We start from the raw sequence: 20,518 nt of genomic DNA on the forward strand, positions 1-20,518 counted from the left end.
AGGACAGTGACCTTCTATTATATAGTGTGAACTACCTCCATAAAAAAAAATTTCACCAACACCGTGGCTATCAAAAACAGCAAAACAAACTTACTTTTAGCAAAACAGGATAATGAAGGCCTCTTTCATAGCAATCATTGTGCTGCAGGGCTATCTGGGTCTCTGCTGCCAAATGCTGAACCAGCTCTATTTTAAACTTCAGTCCTCAAGTTCCCCAGCCAGAGCCCAGACAGCAGGTAGAGGCAAGACAGAGAGGGGAAGCCTGTCAGTCCCTTGCAAGTTTCAAGAGAGCCTGTGAGGATAACCCAGACTGGTTCATCACTTCCCACCAGGGCTACTCGGACAGTGTGGTTTCACTCTTTTTGTGAAATTCATTTTAATCTATGGTTTTGAGGTTTTATAGCTGACTCTGACTGCAGTCATTAAATAAACAAAAAACGGGGGACTCATCCATTTATATGTACTCCCAGAAAATATTAGCATGTACCCTAATTTGCATTTCCTTTAGTTATCTTCCATGCTTTGTTAACAGAAAGTGCAAGTTGTCGGGAATTTACCAAAGGTTAAATCCTACAATCTGGTCATTTAGAACACGGAATGCATTTCCCAGATGATAAACAGTGGGTAGAATCCCAGACCAACCCATTCGATTCTTAATACGACAGGGAAAACAACAGTAGTTTATAAACTCTATGTAATCACCACTGATAACATTTTTCCCGAGTTTCTCACTCTGAGATGCCCCGTCCCAGCCCTGGTATTGGCAGCAGGACCCGCTTTGGTCTCTTGACACAGCATGAGAGAAGTGGCAGGGCAGATTCTGATCTGGTCAGGTCCTTCTTTTGTGCCAACCAGAACCCGGATTTGGAAAATGAGGTACATTTCTCCAGCATGAACAGTAGCAATAACTTGCTAATTTTGCACATGCACAAAGAAGGCAATTTACAAGGACAATCATTGGCCAGATTTTCTGAAATGGAGAGCAAAGAGCAGGGGATAAACTCCCCTGCCAGCCATAAATGTAATGGAGTTGCTCGTAAGCCTGAGATTTGTAAATTCTCAGTGTTCGAAGGCTACCAGTCCTTACGATACCCACAGATTGGAGCCAAGAAGATTCCAACAAACCCTTTCAGAGTTCATCTTTTGCAAAGCAGACCTCTACAGCCTTGCTTTCTAACAGTTCCTGAGGGCAAAACTTACAAGTAACACCACCAGGAGAAGTGTTAGTAAAAACCTAGTCAAGGAGGCCATTATTTTTGACAGGTCTAATTTACTGACACTGTTAATAGCTAATTAACACATTAAGGTGCTGAGGCATGAACATATTTATTTAGAAGTTCTCTGAAGTATAATTTATAGTTAGCTCTCCTGGGAGAAATGGCAAGCATTCCCACTAGCAAAAATAGATGGCATACACTAAAAACAAGCTGGCTGAAAATCATTCTCAGCTGAAGTTCAAGTGGTACTTTGAAAGGAGTATATGGGTTAACAATAAACCGAAATCACAAGCTCATTCAACTGTGAAATTTTCAAATAGTAAAATACAGCGACTTTAAATTAATGAACTCTGTTGGAGGAAACCTTCAAGGTGTTCCTTAAAAGTTAAGTGTTTTCCAAATTATGTGTACTTTATTTTCAATTGCAAATCAGCAAAAAACGAAAACATCCACTTGGTGGAGACAATTCGCTAATAGCACCTGTGCTAGTTGATGGATTTAGGGGGGAAAAAAGAATGTGCTTTTCTTTTCCTGGTAGCTTTGTGTACTTCTGCAAATCATTTGAGAGAACAGTGGTATGGGGAGCGCAGGAACTCTGAGTTTCACCTCTGGTGCTTCTGTTTACCCAAGGTATGCCCTTGGTTATAGGACCTAATCTCTTTGAGGCTCAGTTCTCTCATCTGTAAAACAGGGATAGCAGCACCTCCTTCACAGGATGAATACTATGGGTGTCTGCTGAGTAGTAAGAAAGTCATCAAAGCATCCCTTTATATTATAATACTACAATGGATTCTAGGCAGAAATTAGAGCTGGGTTCTTAACATGGCATAACATTAAATCTAGACATATAGTTTTGCTAGGCCTCATTTTCCTTATAAGGAAAACAAGTGGCAATGATACCCCTAGGGGAGGGGAATCAGAGATTTCTTTATATAAGAAATTTAGGGCTGGGCCCATGGCTCACGCCTGTAATCCCAGCACGTTGAGAGGCAGAGGCAGGCAGATCACTTGAGGTCAGGAGTTCAAGACGAGCCTGGCCAACATGGCGAAACCCTGTCTCTACTAAAAATACAAAAATCAGCCAGGTGTGGCAGTGTGCGCCTGTAATCCCAGCTACTCAGGAGGCTGAGGCAGGAGAATCGCTTGAACCTGGGAGGCAGAGGTTGCAGTGAGCCGAGATCATGCCATGGCACTCTGTCCTGGGGGACAGAGTGAAACTTTGTCTCAAAAAAAAAAAAAAAAAGAAAAGAAATTCAGAATAATGACCTCATCGTTTGACTCCAAGGGTTCTTCCACCTAACACAAGACAGGCAAGAGTCACGGGCCTTCTCTCTCCCTTCCTGGATTCTGTTCCCAATCTAGAGCTCATGCCTGGGTTTAAGGGGAGGGCTGTTCTACTCAGGCCACCATGGCCACTTTCTCCAAAGGCAAAGTCAGGACCAGCACCCACCAGATGCGGCTGCCCTGGGAATGAAAGGTAGAGAGGACAGAGGGGCCCTACCCTGGAAGCTTCCACTTGCAGGTGGGGGAATCAACTCCCCTCCACAGGAAAACACAGTTGCGTGATTTAACCCTCCAAAATGTTGTTCTGAGAGATACAGAAAAGTAAATTTTTTTTGCAGTAGGAAATGCCATCTTAAGCCACAGAAGGAAAGTCATCAAAAAACAGGCTGATAAATATGATTCTATTACAAATTTCAAAGTCCTGTATGAGAAAAGGCATCATAAATTTAAGACAAACAATGGTGTGAGATTACAACCTGCATAACAAATCAAGGACTGACAAATCATCGAAACCACAAAGAAACAACAGAACCATGGGCCTAAGATATGGACGCCAATTCACAAAAGAGAAAAAAAAATGGTCAGTGAGTTTTGACCATTTTTGTAACCAGTGATTTTGACCACGGCAATAAGGGAAATGCCAACTAAAGTGATAAGACGGCTGGGCGCGGTGGCACACACATGTAATCCCGGCACTTTGGGAGGCTGAGGAGGGTGGATGATCTGAGGTCGGGAGTTCGCGACCAGCCTAACATGGTGAAACCCTGTCTTTACTAAATACAAAAAAAATTAGCCGGGCATGGTGGCACATGCCTGTAATCCCAGCTACTTGGGAGGCTGAGACAAGAGAATCACTTGTACCTGGGAGGCGGAGGTTGCAGTCAGCTGAGATTGTGCCACTGCACTCCAGCCTAGGCAACAAGAGCAAAACTCCGTCTCAAAACAACAACAACAACAAAAACAAACAAACAAACAAAAAACTGGGTTAACAGAGTGGCGAGAATGTGGAGAAGCAGGTATTCTCATACACTGTCAGTGGAAAGTAATTTGACAGTATGAACTGAATATTAAAATGCACGTGTATTCTACTGCTCTTACAATACCATTTCTCAGTGGAATGGAGTCTACAGAAATACACACACATACAAAGAGGTGAATATAAGATTTTCAGTGAAGCACCACCAACAAAGAAAAGCTGGAAAAGGTCCAATGTCCACAATGGATCCACGGTTAACTAAGCCATTTTATGCAGTCTAATGAATATACCATGCAGCAGTTACAGAGTCAAGTCACTTCTATTAAGTACTGACTTGGAAAAATACATTGATTTTAAAGTGTTGTACAACAGTAGGTAGTGTCATGCCATTTATGTTTTTAAAAATCATTTTTTAGTCACATGAGCACACAGGAAGGCCATTTTGCAAGTTGGATGGCATATAAATGTCACTCCTCTCTGCTCTCCTCCCAGCTAACCAGGACAACTATTCCTACTTCCTCTTCACTCCCCGATCTGCCCCCAAACAGGTATGGTACCACCTCCACTCTCACTGCAGACATGTAAGAGAAAACTTTATTATTCTGCACTTAATAATATTCATAGAGCATTTATTTCCTTCTCTCCCTTGTCCCCCAACTGTCCTACAGAAGGAAGCGTACCTATCTGGCACACTATCTCAAGCAACAATAGAGTTACAACAGAAGAGTGTTCAGAGGACAGTAACATATTGCTGACTATAAGCCACAGGAACAAGAGAATGCCTGTTCTTCTCCCCGGATGCGTGCTCCACAAACCACAGGAAATTCAACGGTAATGCTGGGGAATAAACACTCTTCCGGCTGCTTATTTTACCGAACAGGACACAGACCCGGGCGCCACCCTTCTAAAACTAGATGCGTATTCTTTATACGGAGGTTCCATCAAATACCACGTTGAGCAACAGTTTGCTTTTCGTGGCAAACCCCATCTTAGAAGAATCAACGATTTTCTTTCATTTACCCAGCTATATAAACAAAACCTGCAAGTGCGGCAATAAAAGAAAAAGAAACACCTCAAATCTAGAAATATGTTATGTAAATAACTCCTCTTAAGTTTCTGCCAGGATTCGTTTGCTGTAAAATCCTGGAAGCAACGGGCCTAGAACTTGAGCAATCAATGGGACCGGGCTGACACCGGCTGCTGTCTTGAAACTCAACAGAGCCAGAGTTCTGTGTGAATATCCACCAGCTGCTAAGGCCTGGCTAACCGGAGCAACGCAGGTGAACATCCACAACGGAACAACTCAGGACAGCAGCAGGCACCCGGGACTCAGATGCAGAACTGGTCAGCTCCCCGCGCCACGCTCGCACGGCCCAAGATTCCCTACCCTCTGCGGACTCATCTCGGCACCGCAAGGGCTATTATTTTCCTAAAACACAGAGGAAGTGTTTGTAGTGTTGCCTAGGCAGACAAGTTTGTAGAAGCTCTTTAAAGGGAAACAATAACAACAACAACAAACTCTGCAATATGTTTTCCCGCTTCCAACCTCTCAACCCCCACCCCCGCCTACTTTTAAAAGAACCAACGAAATGGCTCAAGGGAGGTCAGGACAAACGGATTTGGCTTGCAATGACCCCGTTTTTATCAGAACCCAGCCTTCGGGGAACGTAGGGGAGGTGGAGGAGACAAGCCTCTGCAGCATGAACTCTGGGTCCCAGCGGTCCCCAAGATATGGGGGGTGGGGGAGGGCAGCCGCGTCCTCGACTCTCAAGACGGCAAAGCTTCCCCATCCCCCGACGCCTGGGAGTCACCAACCCGGGCCTGTCTGCGTGTCCCCCCTCCCGGGGTCCCGGGCTCGAACAGGCGCCTCGCGAGACAGCCGTCAGGAGAGGGCGGGCACCAAGGAACGTCCCTGGCTCCCTGAGGCCCTGTGGGGAGAGACGGGTCGGGCCTCAGAAGAGTCCAGTCTAGGGGTCCCGCTGGGGGTATTGGGGGCGAGAGGGCGCCTAGCCGGCTGGCCATCAAGGAAGCAGGGCTGAGGGCGGGGGCTGCGGGGATGCAGACCGTCCAGCGCCAGCATGGAGGGAAAGTCCTTGCAGTTGGAGACGCCCGTGGAGTCGGTAACGCACGTCTTCCACAGGTTGGCCCAATAGGTGGCGGTGGTGATGACCGTGCCGTCGATGGTAGACACCTTCCAGTAGTCGGTGGGCAGCGTGGAGGACACCAGTACCCAGCCCGAGATGGAGACCATGAAGGCGATGATCTCCGAAGCCGTGCTAGCCATGCCGCCGGCTGCAGCCGCGCTCCCTCTCCGGCTCCCACTCTGCGCGGCGACCCCCGCACTCCCAACCCCGCGGCTCCGCCTCCCGCCTCCGCCTCCGCCCACCGTCTCCGCCCACCGCCCCGCCCAGCGGACCCGGCGCCAGGGGGCGCACGCGAGCCCTCACACCCATGCCCTGGCCATTGAGGGGGCTCAGAGGGCTCGCGGTCGCCCCCCGGGCTCTCCACCTGCAGCTGGCCCGCGCCCGCGTGCGGGAGGAAGACCGGCCTGCGCTCCCCTGAGCCCGAAGGGCCGCAGAGAAGGGCTCGCTTGTTGGAGCGGCTCGGGTTCAGACTGGCAACCGGGTGTGGACAGCCTGCTGCGCCCCCACCTCACCACCCCGACCCAGCCCTACCCAAGGCAAATAGCTTGGCTTCCTGACTACCTTGTAGAAGCAGAGCAGGAAAAGCCTTTTGCGTGCCCTGAAAGGACACGGTTTGGTAACTCAGCCCTCGGTTTGCTGAACTCTAAAGGTTTGCGTGCCACGCTTGTTTGGGTGACTCTGTTTGACTTGTCAAGGAGGGATCACTGTGCAGATTCTGGGCTGGAAACCGGCCTTGCCCTCAAAACTCTGCAGTTCTTTTTGGCCTGGTGGTATGCGGAAAGTCATGGTAAAACGGTGTGTGGCACAGGCCTAAAGTCAAGATAGCAGCAGATGGGGCATCCTGACAATCTTGATCTTGCTGGTGTACTCATACTAATACACTATGCAGAGGGCATTTGTTTAACACATTTTCCCTGTAGGTCCCTTCCAGCTTCCAGGTCTAGAGGCTATTCTATGACAGGATGCTGTTATCCCAGTCAAAACTGCTATCTTGTCTTTTTTTTTTTTTTTAAACCACCTCCATCTCTCACGCCTAATTGAAATATAAACTCATTCATTCCTTCATCCCTTCATTGCTGTCTCAAGGTAAACATAAAGTTCAGGGTGTACTTCTGGCTCCTGAAGCCACAAATCTGGGCATAAATGAGAGAACAAGGACACGGGTTATTATTTGTTCACTTAAAGGTTTTTGCAGTTCTTGTTATGAGCTTCCAGGTTTCACTTTTTGCCAAAAGTAAGGAAAGGTCTAAAACCTATCAGTCTGCTTTGATAAATCTCGTGCTAACCCTCTGTGTCACTATCTTTAGGTAGAAACAACTCTGGTTCAATGTGAAGAATTTCTTAATTTCCCTTTGTCACTTTTTTTTTTTTTAACCAAATGGGTGCCCAGTGAAAGAGGCACCAAGGTGGTGACAAGGTGACTGGAGAAGAGAGGAAGCTGGACATAGAATCATCAAAACTTAGATTGGAAGAATCACTGGAGACCAGCAGGACACGCTCCACACTCAAAACAATTATCCTGTCTATTTCTAGAGATAATGTTTAGCCCATGCTCCACCCTTCAGGACCGGCAGTTCGGTGCATGGCAATGTATCTATTCTGTTTTTTCATGTTGTTTTGACAGCCCTTTTAAGAAAGTTTTTCTTCCTGTTGAGCCCAAATCTGTCTCTCTTCAATGTCTATCCAAATGTTGCAATCTGTGCTCTGAGAACACAAAGTAAGTCCTACTCTTGCAGCCGTGCAGCTGCTGGCAGGTGGTGGGCTTCTGTGTGCTTAATGGTCCCATGGGTACAAGGGTGACGATGCAGACACGGTTTCCCTAATGTTCTGCTCCGAACCCCAACTTGTCCTGACGTATCATGTTAGATTCACTGGTAAACTAAACTTAAAAACCGAGTTTGAGAAGTATCTTCCTAACCTCTTCCTTCTCATCCTCCTTGCTATGCAAATCAGTTACCTTTGAGCAATGACCACAAAGCATCCTCTATTCTTTTGTATGGCTTGCCTTTTTAAAGTGTTTTATCATCTGTTTTTTTGCCCTCCAGCATATTTCCACTATTATTTCTATGCCATATTCCTTCCTGAATAATCTGCCTATTTCTGATCCAATTACTATTTGAAAAACACAAAAACCCATTAACCATAACATTTCTTACTGATTTTTCTAAAATTACACAAATTATTTGTATACAATACAGTAATTATTTCCTGGCCTTGTTTGATAGTCCCTTTGTTTACTGTGGCTTGCCTATGGTAGGCACTCACTAAATTGATTATTTCTTTGTTTTTACTAGACAAAACCCTGACTTACTTTTGACACAAAACAAGTGTGGTGCTGTGACCTTTAAGACTCAAGCACTTCCTAATTTATCACCTAGTTGGCTATAAAGTCCACGGTTTGGATCCAAAGGCACATTGTTTGTTTTAAAGAAAGAACTTCGAAGAATGGTTTGGTGTTTTAAACCAGTCTGCAAAGTTTATTTAACACATAATGTAGCTCTACCTATTATACTTCAAACATCCATAAACCCAGATTACTGTTGCAACATGGCATCCAGAAGAAACAAATTCTGAATTCCTACTTGGAACACTCTTCTCTCTCTGCTGCATCGCCACACCAGTGAAGCCAGAATCTCTGGGGGTGGCCATGGTAGCAATATTTCCAAAACTTCTAATGTGTACTCAGGCTGAGAACCACAGCTCTGACCAGTTGAGCTTTGTGTATGTGTGTATAAACAGTTAATTTAGCATAACAGATGGTGATATGCATCACAGGAAGAAAGAATATTAATCTCGTTGAATACTTTGAAAAAAGAAATATTCTATTACTGTAGAGATTGCAACACACAATTTCAACTTAAAAGGGATTGGAAACACCACAAACAATCCATAAATTAAAACTTAAATGGCAGCACTATTAGTTCCTTTGCCAGCTAAAACAGACTAGGGTCGTCATGCCTGTGGACTTGGTTAATTTTCCTTTCTCCTTTCTATGAGGTTGGACAACCCTAAACTCTTTATCTTCCCTAGGATGTACTACATAGTTACTGTGGAAAGCTGTATGTTAGAGGCCATGAGTGCCTGACCAAAGAATGAAAAATGTTAACTTTCTTTAATACCTAGATAATATTATATAATGAATCAAACATTTTTATTTTAGAATGTCTTATATCTTATGCTTCTCAAGCTAGTTTATTCAGGAGAATTCTAAAGATATTATGGAGTAGCATATAATCTTAAAAAAGAATGTCCAGAAGATAAAAATGGACCAAATAGAGATTTTTGAAAAGAAGTAATGGATAAATGTCTTGTTTTGCTTTAAGATTATACAGTTCCCAAATAACCTTTGCAGTTAATCTGCAAGCCGATTTACAGAGTACTTTTGACTGATAAATGCTTCCTTATTTTCTTTAGGATTCAGTTCACTGAAATTTCGTTAAGAGACTATTCTTAATTTAAATATAAAAGTGAATACATGAAAAAAGGTTGCCTCCTCTAAATTATTCAAAGTAACATCTTAGTTAACAATAGTTTAGTCTTTACAAAAAGCTGTAGATCTTTTCCAATATGAAAACTACTAACTGATCTATAAATTTGACCTGAAGACATACAATGCCCTGAAACATATTCTGAGCCTTTCTACTTTTGAGGTCTAAGTCACTGGAATTAGCATTGAAAATTATTTCTTTGGCTTATTATGGTTATTAAGGAGAAATAGAGGATCCCCCCACCCTGGGGTTGTTCAATAGGAGTGAAAACAAGTTTAGCCAACTAAACAGGAGATTTGCAGAAATTCCTTACTTGAGATTCGGTACACCTACCAAGCAACACAGGTGTGCCTTTCAATAGCTCAAGGATTTTCTAAGCATCAAATTTGGTTTCAGTATACATTAGCTCCTTCCTAGATTCCAGTGAGGTGACATGCTGCTAATCAGGTGGGAAGAAACTGAATTCCTGATGATACGGTATTAACTAAAAAAACAACTGCCCAGGAGCCAAGTATTGTTACACCACATTAAAGAAGACATTAATGCCGGTACCAAGATATTAAAAGAGCATATCTGTGTTCTTTTTCCTTCCATTTTCCCTAACATTTCATTTATCTTAATGCTTTATGCAAATACAATGATATTTGTAATCTACTTAGCATGAAAGCTACAGAGTGATAGGAATAGTTACAGAATGAACACTTATTCTCACCATTGCATCACCATTCATATATAAATATATATATCTATAATTTTTTGCAAATTATAACTATACAAACAGTTGCCTTATTTTGTCATCTGGCAACCTGTGAAGTTGTACTCCATCAGAATGTTCCTATGGCCTATTACAAGTCAGCGCCATATACCTTGTGGATTTGTTTTTCATGCGTTCATTTGAAACGCACTCATTCCCAATTCTAAATTATCTTAGTAGACTCCTCTTGAGCCCCTGGAGGGGAGGGGTAAGGTTTGGGCCCCAACAGGAATACCCTTCCAGCCTGGAATGACTCTCACTCTAGGATGCTAGAACCTTCCAGGGCTTGTAGACAGGTTGGGTACATTTTGTTTGTCCGTAAGCACTTGATGAATATCAATTTAACCTCCCACCCAGGTCGGGGCAGTATGTTAATTTATATGTTTTGGGCAAGTGATTTTATGTCTCTGAGTTACAGCTCCCTCATTTGTAAAACAGAGGAGTTATCTCGGATAGCTTCCCAGACCACTTTCAACTCCAAAAACCCCTGAGTCTAGGATTCCTAATGAACTCAGTCATTCACAGATAACATCAAGGAGAGGAGAGAAGCAGTTTTCCTTTGGTGTCTTTACTGTTTTATTCCCACTCACTTTCTGCCTCCCTCCTTTGCTAAATTTAAAGGTGGCGTCTGTATAGATGTGTATGTGGGAGGCAGTGCGTGGAGAAAATCTGAAATCTCTACATGTAGACTTATTGTCACTCTTTCCTTCTGTTTAGGAGAAACATGTGATAAAGCATGGTAGTTTCATTCACTTAAGAGTCAGGGAGATATAGCGGACAGAGGGTAGATGATGTAACCAGAAAGATGTGAGATAAAATTCTACCTCTGAATGACCTTGGACAGGTCACCTAATCTCACTCAGCATCACTTCTTCAAGTATAAAGCGGGACAAAATGACAGCTTCTTTCAAAGGCGTTGTGAAGATTAGAGACAATGTATATGAAGGACAGGAACGTACTGGACGCTTAGTAAATAATGAATATTATTCAGTTCACTCATGCCTCTCATTTCCTTGTGTCTCTTTAAAGAGATAAAATTACATTTTTCATAAAAGTGGTGTTAATCGGTTAGGCTAACAGCAGTAAGTGAGTAAGGCTGAAGTGTATTGCACATCTCAAAGTAGGAAAGCAGAAAGTGTGGAGTCAAATGCCAACACGGAAGGGGCTGGTGCCCAGAGTGAGGGCAGAGGGAGGGAAACCAGGAAGTCAGAGCAGAGGATAGTCCAGGGGAGCAAAGGTGGTGGGGGGTGAGGGGCCTGCAAAGGAAAGTGAGAAATAAAACCAGAGGCCAGTTCAATTTAAAAGGGTGAACAGCTGGGTGCCTGTAATCTCTCTCAGCCTCTCCAGAGGCTGAGGCAGTGAGATCACTTGAGCCTGGGAGTTCCAGACCAGCCTGAGTAACACAGGGAGAGCCTCCATCTCTTAAAAAAAAAAAAAAAAGTTAGCCAGCTGCCTGTAGTCCCAGCTCTTCGGGAGCATGAGCCAGGAGTTCAAGACCAGCCTGCCTGTCTCTAAAAAAGTAAAAATAAATGAAAGAAGTGACCAACGACAAGGCAGAGAGAGTAAGGGGAACAGAAATTGCAAAGAGAATAGCAAGGGGCAAGAAACAAAGATAAAGGAGAGAAGAAGCGGGAAATCAAGGGGAGACAGCACTGGGACAAGAAGCTGAGCAGAGGACACTGAGGACAGAGTGAATGATTTCCATAGCCCTCGGTTTTCTCAATGACCAGGTGTAAGGAGTGGGAAGCAATACAGTCTAGTGTCTGTTACCAAATACAGATACCTGCTCCTCTCCCTAGTCCTCACAATACAGCAGGTGCAAAGTTTATTCCAAACTACTCAGAAGTCCCAAGTTACCATGTGGCTCACATTGTGGAGAAAACCAGAGGAAGTTTAAAATGAATTATTTCAGGGTTAAAAATGCATGTTCTTACAAAAACATACCTATAAGCTAGTGCTTCATTTTGAGAGTTTTTTTTTTTTCTTCAGAATGTAGGCATTCTCTTATTTCTATCTAATAAACACTGATCTTGGTACCTTTTAACAACTCCATGCAATAGATACTATTTAATAAAAACTCCATGCAGTGGGGTACTATTTTCATTCCCATTGTACAGAAAAGGAAACTGAACCACAGAGAGATTAATTCACTTGCTCTGGAAGGTGGTGGAGGTGAGGTTTCAATGTAGCCAGCTCAGTTCTAGAGTCTCCACTCCTTGTGAGAAGTTGCCACCAAGACAACTCTTTGTAGTTTGTGAACAGGGTACAGTCAGTATCTACAGTGTGTGAACGAACATGCACAAAATGCATTAAGACAATTCTGAATAACTTGATTTTTTCAGGAAAATTGCTTTTATAATCAGAATTATTTGAACAGGGTACCTAGTTTCCTTACTTCATTTCAGTATATGTCTAGATCTTGCAGTAAGTGAATTGAAGTTCAATAATATGCTGTTTAATGGTGTCCTGAGCAAGGCTCATTCACTGTGTTAGTTTGGGTCTGGAACATTTTTCTTTGAGTCCACACACACCGTAAGAAGAGTTCATTAGAGAATTCTTAAATCTGTCTTCTGCGTGCTTTGAGCTCTGGCTCGTGCTCTCAGCCAAACGGAGCTGGCCCAGTGACTTGAATGGGAACATTCTGCCAGTGAGCGCCCACCCTTCTTCCCTGCCATCCTGAGTTGGGGATGTTCTGCAGTGGGTATCATTTACTGGGCTGTGGACGCTCCTTCTCATGTTTATGTCATTTTCTGGTGAAAATATTTAAAAACCAATGGTTTTTAAGTAGTCATAAAAAATATTGTTATTTTAAAGGACATCAAACTCAGGTATATATTTTTATTTCTAGAATGCTGAAGTTAGAAAGGACCTTTAAAAAGTTACCTAATTCAATTTTTCAAATGAGGAAACTGGGACCCAAAAGTGACTTCTTTTTTTCTTTTATTTTTTGAGACGGAGTTTTGCTCTTGTTGCCCAGCCTGGAGTGCAAAGGTGCGATCTCGGCTCACTGCAACCTCCACCTCCCGGGTTCAAGTGATTCTCCTGCCTCCCGAGTAGCTGGGATAGCAGGCATGTGCCACCATGCCCGTGTAATTTTGTATTTTTAGTAGAGATAGGGTTTCTCTATGTTGGTCAGGCTGGTCTCGAACTCTCTACCTCAGGTGATCTGCCTGCCTCGGCCTCCCAAAGTTCTGGGATTACAGGTGTGAGCCACCGTGCCCGGACTCAAAAGTGACTTCTTAATGCACATTAGGTCATAAAGTATATGTTGAAATAGTATATCAATTGGAATAACATTTTGCATGTTATTAATATTTTTCAAAAATGTATAAATCTGAAAAATTATCTGAGTTTGATGCTGAAGAAAAATCTGAATTAGAAGCAAGATTTGAATAATATTTAAAAGTTGAGCCAGGCGCAGTGGCTCACACCTGCAATCCCAGGACTTTAGGAGGCTGAGGCAGGTGGATCACCTGAGGTCCGGAGTTTGAGACCAGCTTGGCCAACACGGTGAAACCTTGTTTTTACTAAAAATACAAAAAATTAGCTGGCTGTGGTGGCACATGCCTGTAATCCCAGCTACTCGGGAGGCTGAGGCAGGAGAATTGCTTGAACCCGGGAGATGCAGGTCGCAGTGAGCTAAGATTGCACCACTGCACTCCAGCTTGGGCAGCAGAGCGAGACTCCATCTCAAAAAAAAAAAAGTTGAAAACTACCCTATTTCATCTAGGTTCTCCTCAAAGATATATTTATGCCCCCCAATAAAATATTTACAAGTGTATTACTAGGAGGCTTCGTGATTCAGGTTCATGCAGTCATCTCTATACATGACTTCTGAATAGTAACATAAAAAGAAAGGAAATCACAGTGGAATTGTATGCTGATAATACGGCAGACTGATAATAGACACACCTCTCTTTGTGGTTCAAAGCAATAGCTGTTTCTATGATTTAGGGTTTGTGAAGAATGAATAAAAAGATCTAAAGAACAAAGTTGATGTCATCTTTTGCCTGTATTATCATAACTGCCACACCTCTAGGATTTGTGGCATAAATCTTTCTGACAAACAAACATGCCCTATGTCAGCTGCCTCCCACCATACAATTCATCCATATATGTAATCCTATAGAGTTAAGCCGTGTTTTATTTCCAATCAAAACACCATATGAAAGATTATAGTGTAATTTTTTTGACATGCTAAATAAAGCAGCCAATGAAATTTGGTTAAGCAACCTGAATGAATAAAATACTCTGTTTATTCCTGAGTTTCTAGAGTTCATATACTGTAGAGGAGAAAAGCAAATAATAAAATTTTATTATTTCATATTAATTTCCAGATGTGATTGAGAGGATCCAACAAATTAAATAATAGATATTATAGAATTGGGTATACTATAGGCATTTGCTAAATGTTGTTGAATTTAATTTTATTAGTCAAAAAAGGATATATGATTAAGACTGGTAGAATGTTAAGCATGAACTCTCAAAAACAGACTAAATGTTTTTACATTTGTAAAATAATTTGTATTTGCTCTTTTGAGTATAATCTTCTTACATGAAGAAGGAATGTCATATCCTTTCAAATGAAAATCTTATGAATATAAGGCTTTGTCAGTTTATACTTTAAACAATTAAATTAATCCTCAAATAATTGCTTTTTTGTCTTTTACAGTCGATTGCATATATGTATATAAATGTTTATCACTAAACAATTTTTCTACAGATAGTTTGGAATCACACAATATTAATATGAAATGAATAGAAAAACATATGAACTAATAGAAAGTATGAGCTAATAGAAAAACATGCTGCATTTTCCTAAATACGAATTTTAGGAATGAAATTTATGAATTTTCCTAATTCATAAACAAACTAATAGAAAAAATAAACTAATAGAAAAACATACTGCATTTTCCTAAATTCATAAACTTTATGAATTTGGGAAATTTTATGAATTTTGGAAAATGCAGTATTTTTTCTTTTAGTTTGTTTCGCTACCAGGAATAGGTATATGGTAACTTCACTCACAGACTAGACTCACCAGTTTCTTATACTCTTTTTCCTAATAGCCAATTACTTTTGACTTTCAAGACTCTTGTATTTCATTGGCTTAGGGAAAATCAAGCTAAGCCCTAAGTGGTATGTACCTCCACACTTCCACCTATTTTAAATGGCACCATTCTTTGTAACTTAGCACCTGAAAATCTCTGGCTGACTCTCAGTCTCAGGGCAGAAGTCTTCTCAAAAGGGTGGATTTTATTTATTTATTTTTTTATTTTTTGAGACAGAGTCTCGCTCTGTCACCCAGGCTGAAGTGCAAGGGCACGATTTCGACTCACTGTGACCTCTGCCTCCCAGGTTCAAGCAATTCTCATGCCTCAACCTCCCGAGTAGCTGGGGTTACAGGCATGCGACACTATGCTTGGCTAATTTTTATATTTTTAGTAGAGACAGGGTTTCAACACATTGGCCAGACTGGTCTCAAACTCCTGACCTCAGGTGATCCACCTGCCTCGGCCTCCCAAAGTGCTGGGATTACAGGCATGAGCCATCATGCTCAGCCTAAAGGGTGGATTTTACATCTCCATATATACTGGTGTTTGCTTTACCTCTTACTGGACAGATGTGAATGTGAGTTTTACCATTTTTTTTTTGCTGTGGTCATAACTATGTCTTTATTATCGTTATTGTTATTATTATTATTATTTTAGACAGAGTCTAGCTCTGTTGCCCAGGCTGGAATGCAGTGGCACCATCTTGGCTCACTGCAACTTCTGCCTCCTGGGTTCAAGAGATTCCCTGCCTCAGCCCCCCGAGTAGCTGCAACTACAGGCATGCGCCAGCACGCCCAGCTAATTTTTGTATTTTTAGTACAGATGGAGTTTCACCATGTTGGCCAGGCTGGTCTTGAACTCCTGACCTCAAGTGATTCACCCGCTCTGGCATCTATGTTCATAACTATGATTATGACCTTTAACTCTCATTTTAAAATTATTTAGTGAATGTAGCATACATATTTCCAGTGCGGTATTTTATTTCTGGCCAAACTGGGCCAAAGATGAATCATACTCGTGGATATACTTCAAAACCACGTTGAATTTCGAAGTACATACATTCACACTCTACATCAAATAATTCCATGTACATGAAATAATGGTGTTTAAATGCTGTCACATGCTCCACCTGCCCTAACTCCTGTGGTTGTTGATAAGGTTTGGATCTGTCTGCACCAAATGTCATGTAGAATTGTAATTCCCAGTATTGGAGGTAGGGCCTGATGGGAGGTGATTGGATCATGGGGGTAGATTTCTCACGAATGGTTTAGCACCATCCCCTTGGTGCTGTTCCTGTGATAGTGAATGAGTTCTCATGAGATCTGGTCATTTAAAAGTGTGTAGCACCTCCCACATCGCTCTCTTGCTCTTGCTCTGGCCATGTGACCATGTGACATGCAAGCTTCCACTTCATCTTCCGCAATGATTGTGAGTTTCCTGAGGCCTCCCCAGAAGCCAAGTAGATGCCAGCATCATGTTCCTGTACAGCCTGCAAAACCTAGCAATTAAACCTCTTCTCTTTATAAATTACCCAGTCTCAGATATTTATAGCTATGTGAGAATGGACTAACACAGTTGTCAGGTAACAAACATAGAATACATTTTTACATATGAAAAATATAAGGTCACTTCAGCCTTGGGAGTGTTATTGTTTGTTCTTAATCATTAAACTTGGGTGCAATGTATGGAAATAGCACTGGACTGGCATTTAAAAGACCTGCCATCTATTCTAGCTGTCACTACCTTGCTGTTCATTTACATTTGATTGAGCCCATTTTTCCCGTCTAAAAAGTGAGTGTGGAAAAAAAGTGAGTGTGTCAAAAGGAGTCTCAAAAGCTCTGCCTAGCTCTAGTGATAGAGAAAGTAAATAAAAAATGCAATGGGGGAATATTGTCTCCTCCTCCCCTTCAAACAGTGCAAACAAAGGAAAAACAAGAAGGAACAGGGGAAACAAAGAAAAAAACTAGAAAGAGAGGGAGGCTCAGATGCAGAGTGTGATGGGGTCATTGTACACATATGCAGCTAGCAAGAGAGAGAACCATGGAGAAATCTCTTTCTCACCACTCCAGAGATTTGCCCTTTAGTTTTCAAAGTTGGCTTAAGTTTTGCCCATACTTGCCCCAGCTGCCCCAGTTTCTCCTAATTATGCTCACTTGCGTATAGTTGCCTCTTAATTAGAAGCAAAGAACAGTAACCTGCAGCCTGGTCATTCTGAATTCCTCCCTGCCTCCAACAAGTGTTAGAAAGGCAAGGCAGACGAGTTCCTTTTATTTTCTGCACAAGGCCTGATTTCCTTTACAACTATTCTCAGGTATTGGTGCCTATGTTTGCTTTCATGGTTGGAATTAAGCATTTGTAGAAGGTCCCTCGGCAGGTTAATGACAGAGCCAGATTTAGCATGCACAGCTGCTGAATTCTCAGTGTGGGCCCTGGGCCACTGGGCCACGTGGCCATTCCACCCAGTGTTCCAAGTCACATACTTGTCAACTGCAAGCCACTTCCTAAGCCAGTAGTTGTGAACAAGCTTTATTAAACATGACACGTCCTGTACAAGAGCAGAACACCCAAACCTCAAAACTTGAAAAATCCTACTTATCTCTTCTAGTTCAGGCAAAAAGTGTCACATAGTAGTAAACTGGTATCGTCAGTGTCAGTGGAAAAAAGCAATGTCTCTCCGCAACCCCCAATAAAACTTCACTCCCTATATCAATTACTCAAGCTATTAAGTTAGACTAACAGGCTTGATCATATTTTACAGGTGACAAATGTAGCCAACGTTAAGAATTAACATCACTTCTCATTTCCCAGTCACAGCCACTAGCTAGCATGCAATTTTGTTTAGTTATTTGTCTGATATTTTCAAAGAATGCATATATGCCAAGTATTTGTTACCTAATGCATATTAACAACTAAAAAGTGGTCTTTTGTAATTAATGTAAGCAGTTCTTAAAAGTAAGCTTTTTTTTTTGAGACAGAGTCTGTCTCTGCTCTGCTGCCCAGGCTGGTGTGCAGTGGTGCTATCTTGGCTCACTGCAACCTCCACCTCCCAGGCTCAAGCGATTCTCCTGCCTCAGCTCCCACCAAGTAGCTGAGATTACAGGCGCATGCCACCATGCCAGACTAATTTTTATTTCTTTCTATCTATCTATCTATCTATCTATCTATCTATCTATCTATCTATCTATCATCTATCTATCATCTATCTATCTATCTATCATCTATCTATCATCTATCTATCTATCTATCTATCTATCTATCTATCTATCTATCTATCTATATCTATCTGTCTGTCTGTCTATCTATCTATTTATTTGAGACAGAGTCTCCCTCTGTTGCCCAGGCTGGAGTGCAGTGGCATGATCTTAGCTCACTGCAACCTCCACCTCCCGGGTCCAAGCAATTCTTCTGCCTCAGCCTCCCAAGTAGCTGGGACTACAGGCATGTGCAACCACGCCCGGCTAATTTTTGTATTTTTAGTAGAGACAGGATTTCACCATATTGGCCAGGCTGGTCTTGAACTCCTGACCTCAGGTGATCCACCCACCTCGGTCTCCCAAAGTGCTGGGATTACAGGTGTGAGCCACTGCGCCTGGCCACGCCAGGCTAATTTTTCTATTTTTGTCAGAGAAGGGGCTTCACCATGTTGCCCAGGCTGGTCTTGAACTCCTGACTTCAGGTGATCCGCCCACCTCGGCCTCCCAAAGTGCTGGTATTACAGGCGTGAGCCACCTTGCCCAGCCAAAAGTAAACATGTGTTAAAGGGTCAAGATTATCTTCTGAAAGCTGAATAAAATACTGTACTCTATGGGATGTTGCAAATTTCTATGGAAACAAGAGAATTATAACTATGGGAGCTGAAAATAATGAGTGCCTTCTTCATTCCACAGTTTTTCTAAAAAAAAAGGAATATGTAAGTGTTCTCAGGACAATATTCTGGAAAGGTAGAAAATACAGTTTCAATAAGAAATAAAGCCATCTTGTAATTAACTTTTTATTACTAACTTACCTTTATATATTATTCAAGCCCTTAAATAATGCAACAACTTTCTTCTAGCCACATTTTTCTAATTGACTCCTTTAAAATTTTTGTTATAAAATCAGATTCATCTTCTAAGCAAATTAATTCAGAACGCGAATTTTACTCCAATGAATATACCAAACCTCTTAGTCATGTACCAACTAAAAAATGATCATTTGAGAGAAGGCATATTGAAACAATACTGTATTCCCACATGTCTCAATATAAATACTGAAGGTGAAAACAGATTCAAAATCCAATCGTAATGCCACCATCCGCACTTTTTCTTCTGTGTTGTTTTAAGAGTCCAGTGACTTTGGTTCCTTTGTACCCTCTACTTTTACACTGCTGTCCTCAAACATTTGATCTGGTTTCTATTCTTGGAGAGCAATAAAAGGTTTTAGAAATGTCACAAAGTTCGGCTGGGCGCGGTGGCTCACACCTGTAATCCCAGCAGTTTCGGAGGCCGAGGTGAGTGGATCACCTGAGGTCAGGAGTTCAAGACCAGCCTGGCCAACATGGTGAAACCCCCATCTATACAAAAATACAAAAATTAGCTGGGCATGATGGCGGGTGCCTGTAATCCCAGCTACTCGGGGGGCTGAGGCCAGAGAATCGCTTGAACCCAGGAGGCGGCGGTTGCAGTGAGCCGAGATTGTGCCACTGCACTCCAGCCTGAGCGACAGAGCGAGACTCCATCTCAAAAAAAAAAAAGAGAAATGTTACAAAGTTCAGCATTATCAAATAACTTGAGTACTTAAAAATCGCCTTCTCTGTGGAGTCTACAGGAATGGAATCTAAGGCGTTACGGTTGTTGCCATAAGGGGGTACAGCAGAACAACGGTGTTGGCTACAGCAATAGGCAGAGGAAGAGGAGGAGTCATGGCCTCAGAAATTCAGAAAAGAAAATGTGATCCAGGCTCTACCCTATAGAAGAAGAGATCAGATCTTATGGTCAGGAAAGGAGGAAGCTGGCCAAGATGCAGTGTGAGGATTTCAGAGCAAACACACACATTGACCTTGCAGCTGCATTGGGTGCATGATGGAGGCAGGTTTGGCCACTGACAAGTGGAGATCAATATGATGAATCAATTGTATCACTCTATCATCATATATGGAGAGGAGGTATGAATGCTTGTTGGTAATTCATAGAAACAGTTTGTTGGTTGGGTGTGGTGGCTCATGCCTGTAATCTCAGCACTTTGGGAGTCCCAGGTGGGTGGATCATGAGGTCAGGAGTTTGAGACCAGCCTGGCCAATATAATGAAACCCCGTCTCTACAAAAAATACAAAAAAACTAGCCAGGCGTGGTGGTGGGCGCCTGTAAGGTGCCAGCTACTCTGGAGGCTGAGGCAGGAGAATCGCCTGAATCCAGGAGGCAGAGGTTGCAGTGAGCCAAGATTGTGCCATTGCATGTCTCAAAAAAAAAAAGAAAGAAAGAAAGAAAGAAACAGTTTGTCAATGGGTCACAGATTTGTAATCAAATGAAAGCTGGAAATAATGCTTGGCTCTTGTTGTCATGTTGGTTCTCTACCAAAAATTCCTGCAGATCTTGGCAACGTCATTTTAGACTGGTGCATCAA

General features: G+C 42.4%; 1 protein-coding gene across 5 annotated transcripts in view; it reads right to left on the bottom strand.

Annotated features, from left to right (window-relative positions):
- The window catches only part of LOC129463788 (claudin-10), a 167,056-nt gene that overhangs the window by 19,953 nt on the left and 126,585 nt on the right, over window positions 1-20,518 (bottom strand). Inside the window, exon 4 of one of the 5 annotated variants that reach the window (XM_063618999.1) lies at window positions 5,542-5,769. The exons of 3 other annotated variants lie outside the window; for them this stretch is intronic. In XM_063618999.1, coding sequence (XP_063475069.1) covers window positions 5,542-5,769 — 228 coding nt within the window. Of the gene's footprint in view, window positions 1-5,541; window positions 5,845-20,518 lie in introns of those variants that run through there. One more of the 5 variants, XM_063619000.1, reaches the window with a different exon arrangement.

Source organism: Symphalangus syndactylus, chromosome 15 (genome assembly GCF_028878055.3).
Source record: "Symphalangus syndactylus isolate Jambi chromosome 15, NHGRI_mSymSyn1-v2.1_pri, whole genome shotgun sequence".
NCBI lineage: Eukaryota > Metazoa > Chordata > Mammalia > Primates > Hylobatidae > Symphalangus > Symphalangus syndactylus.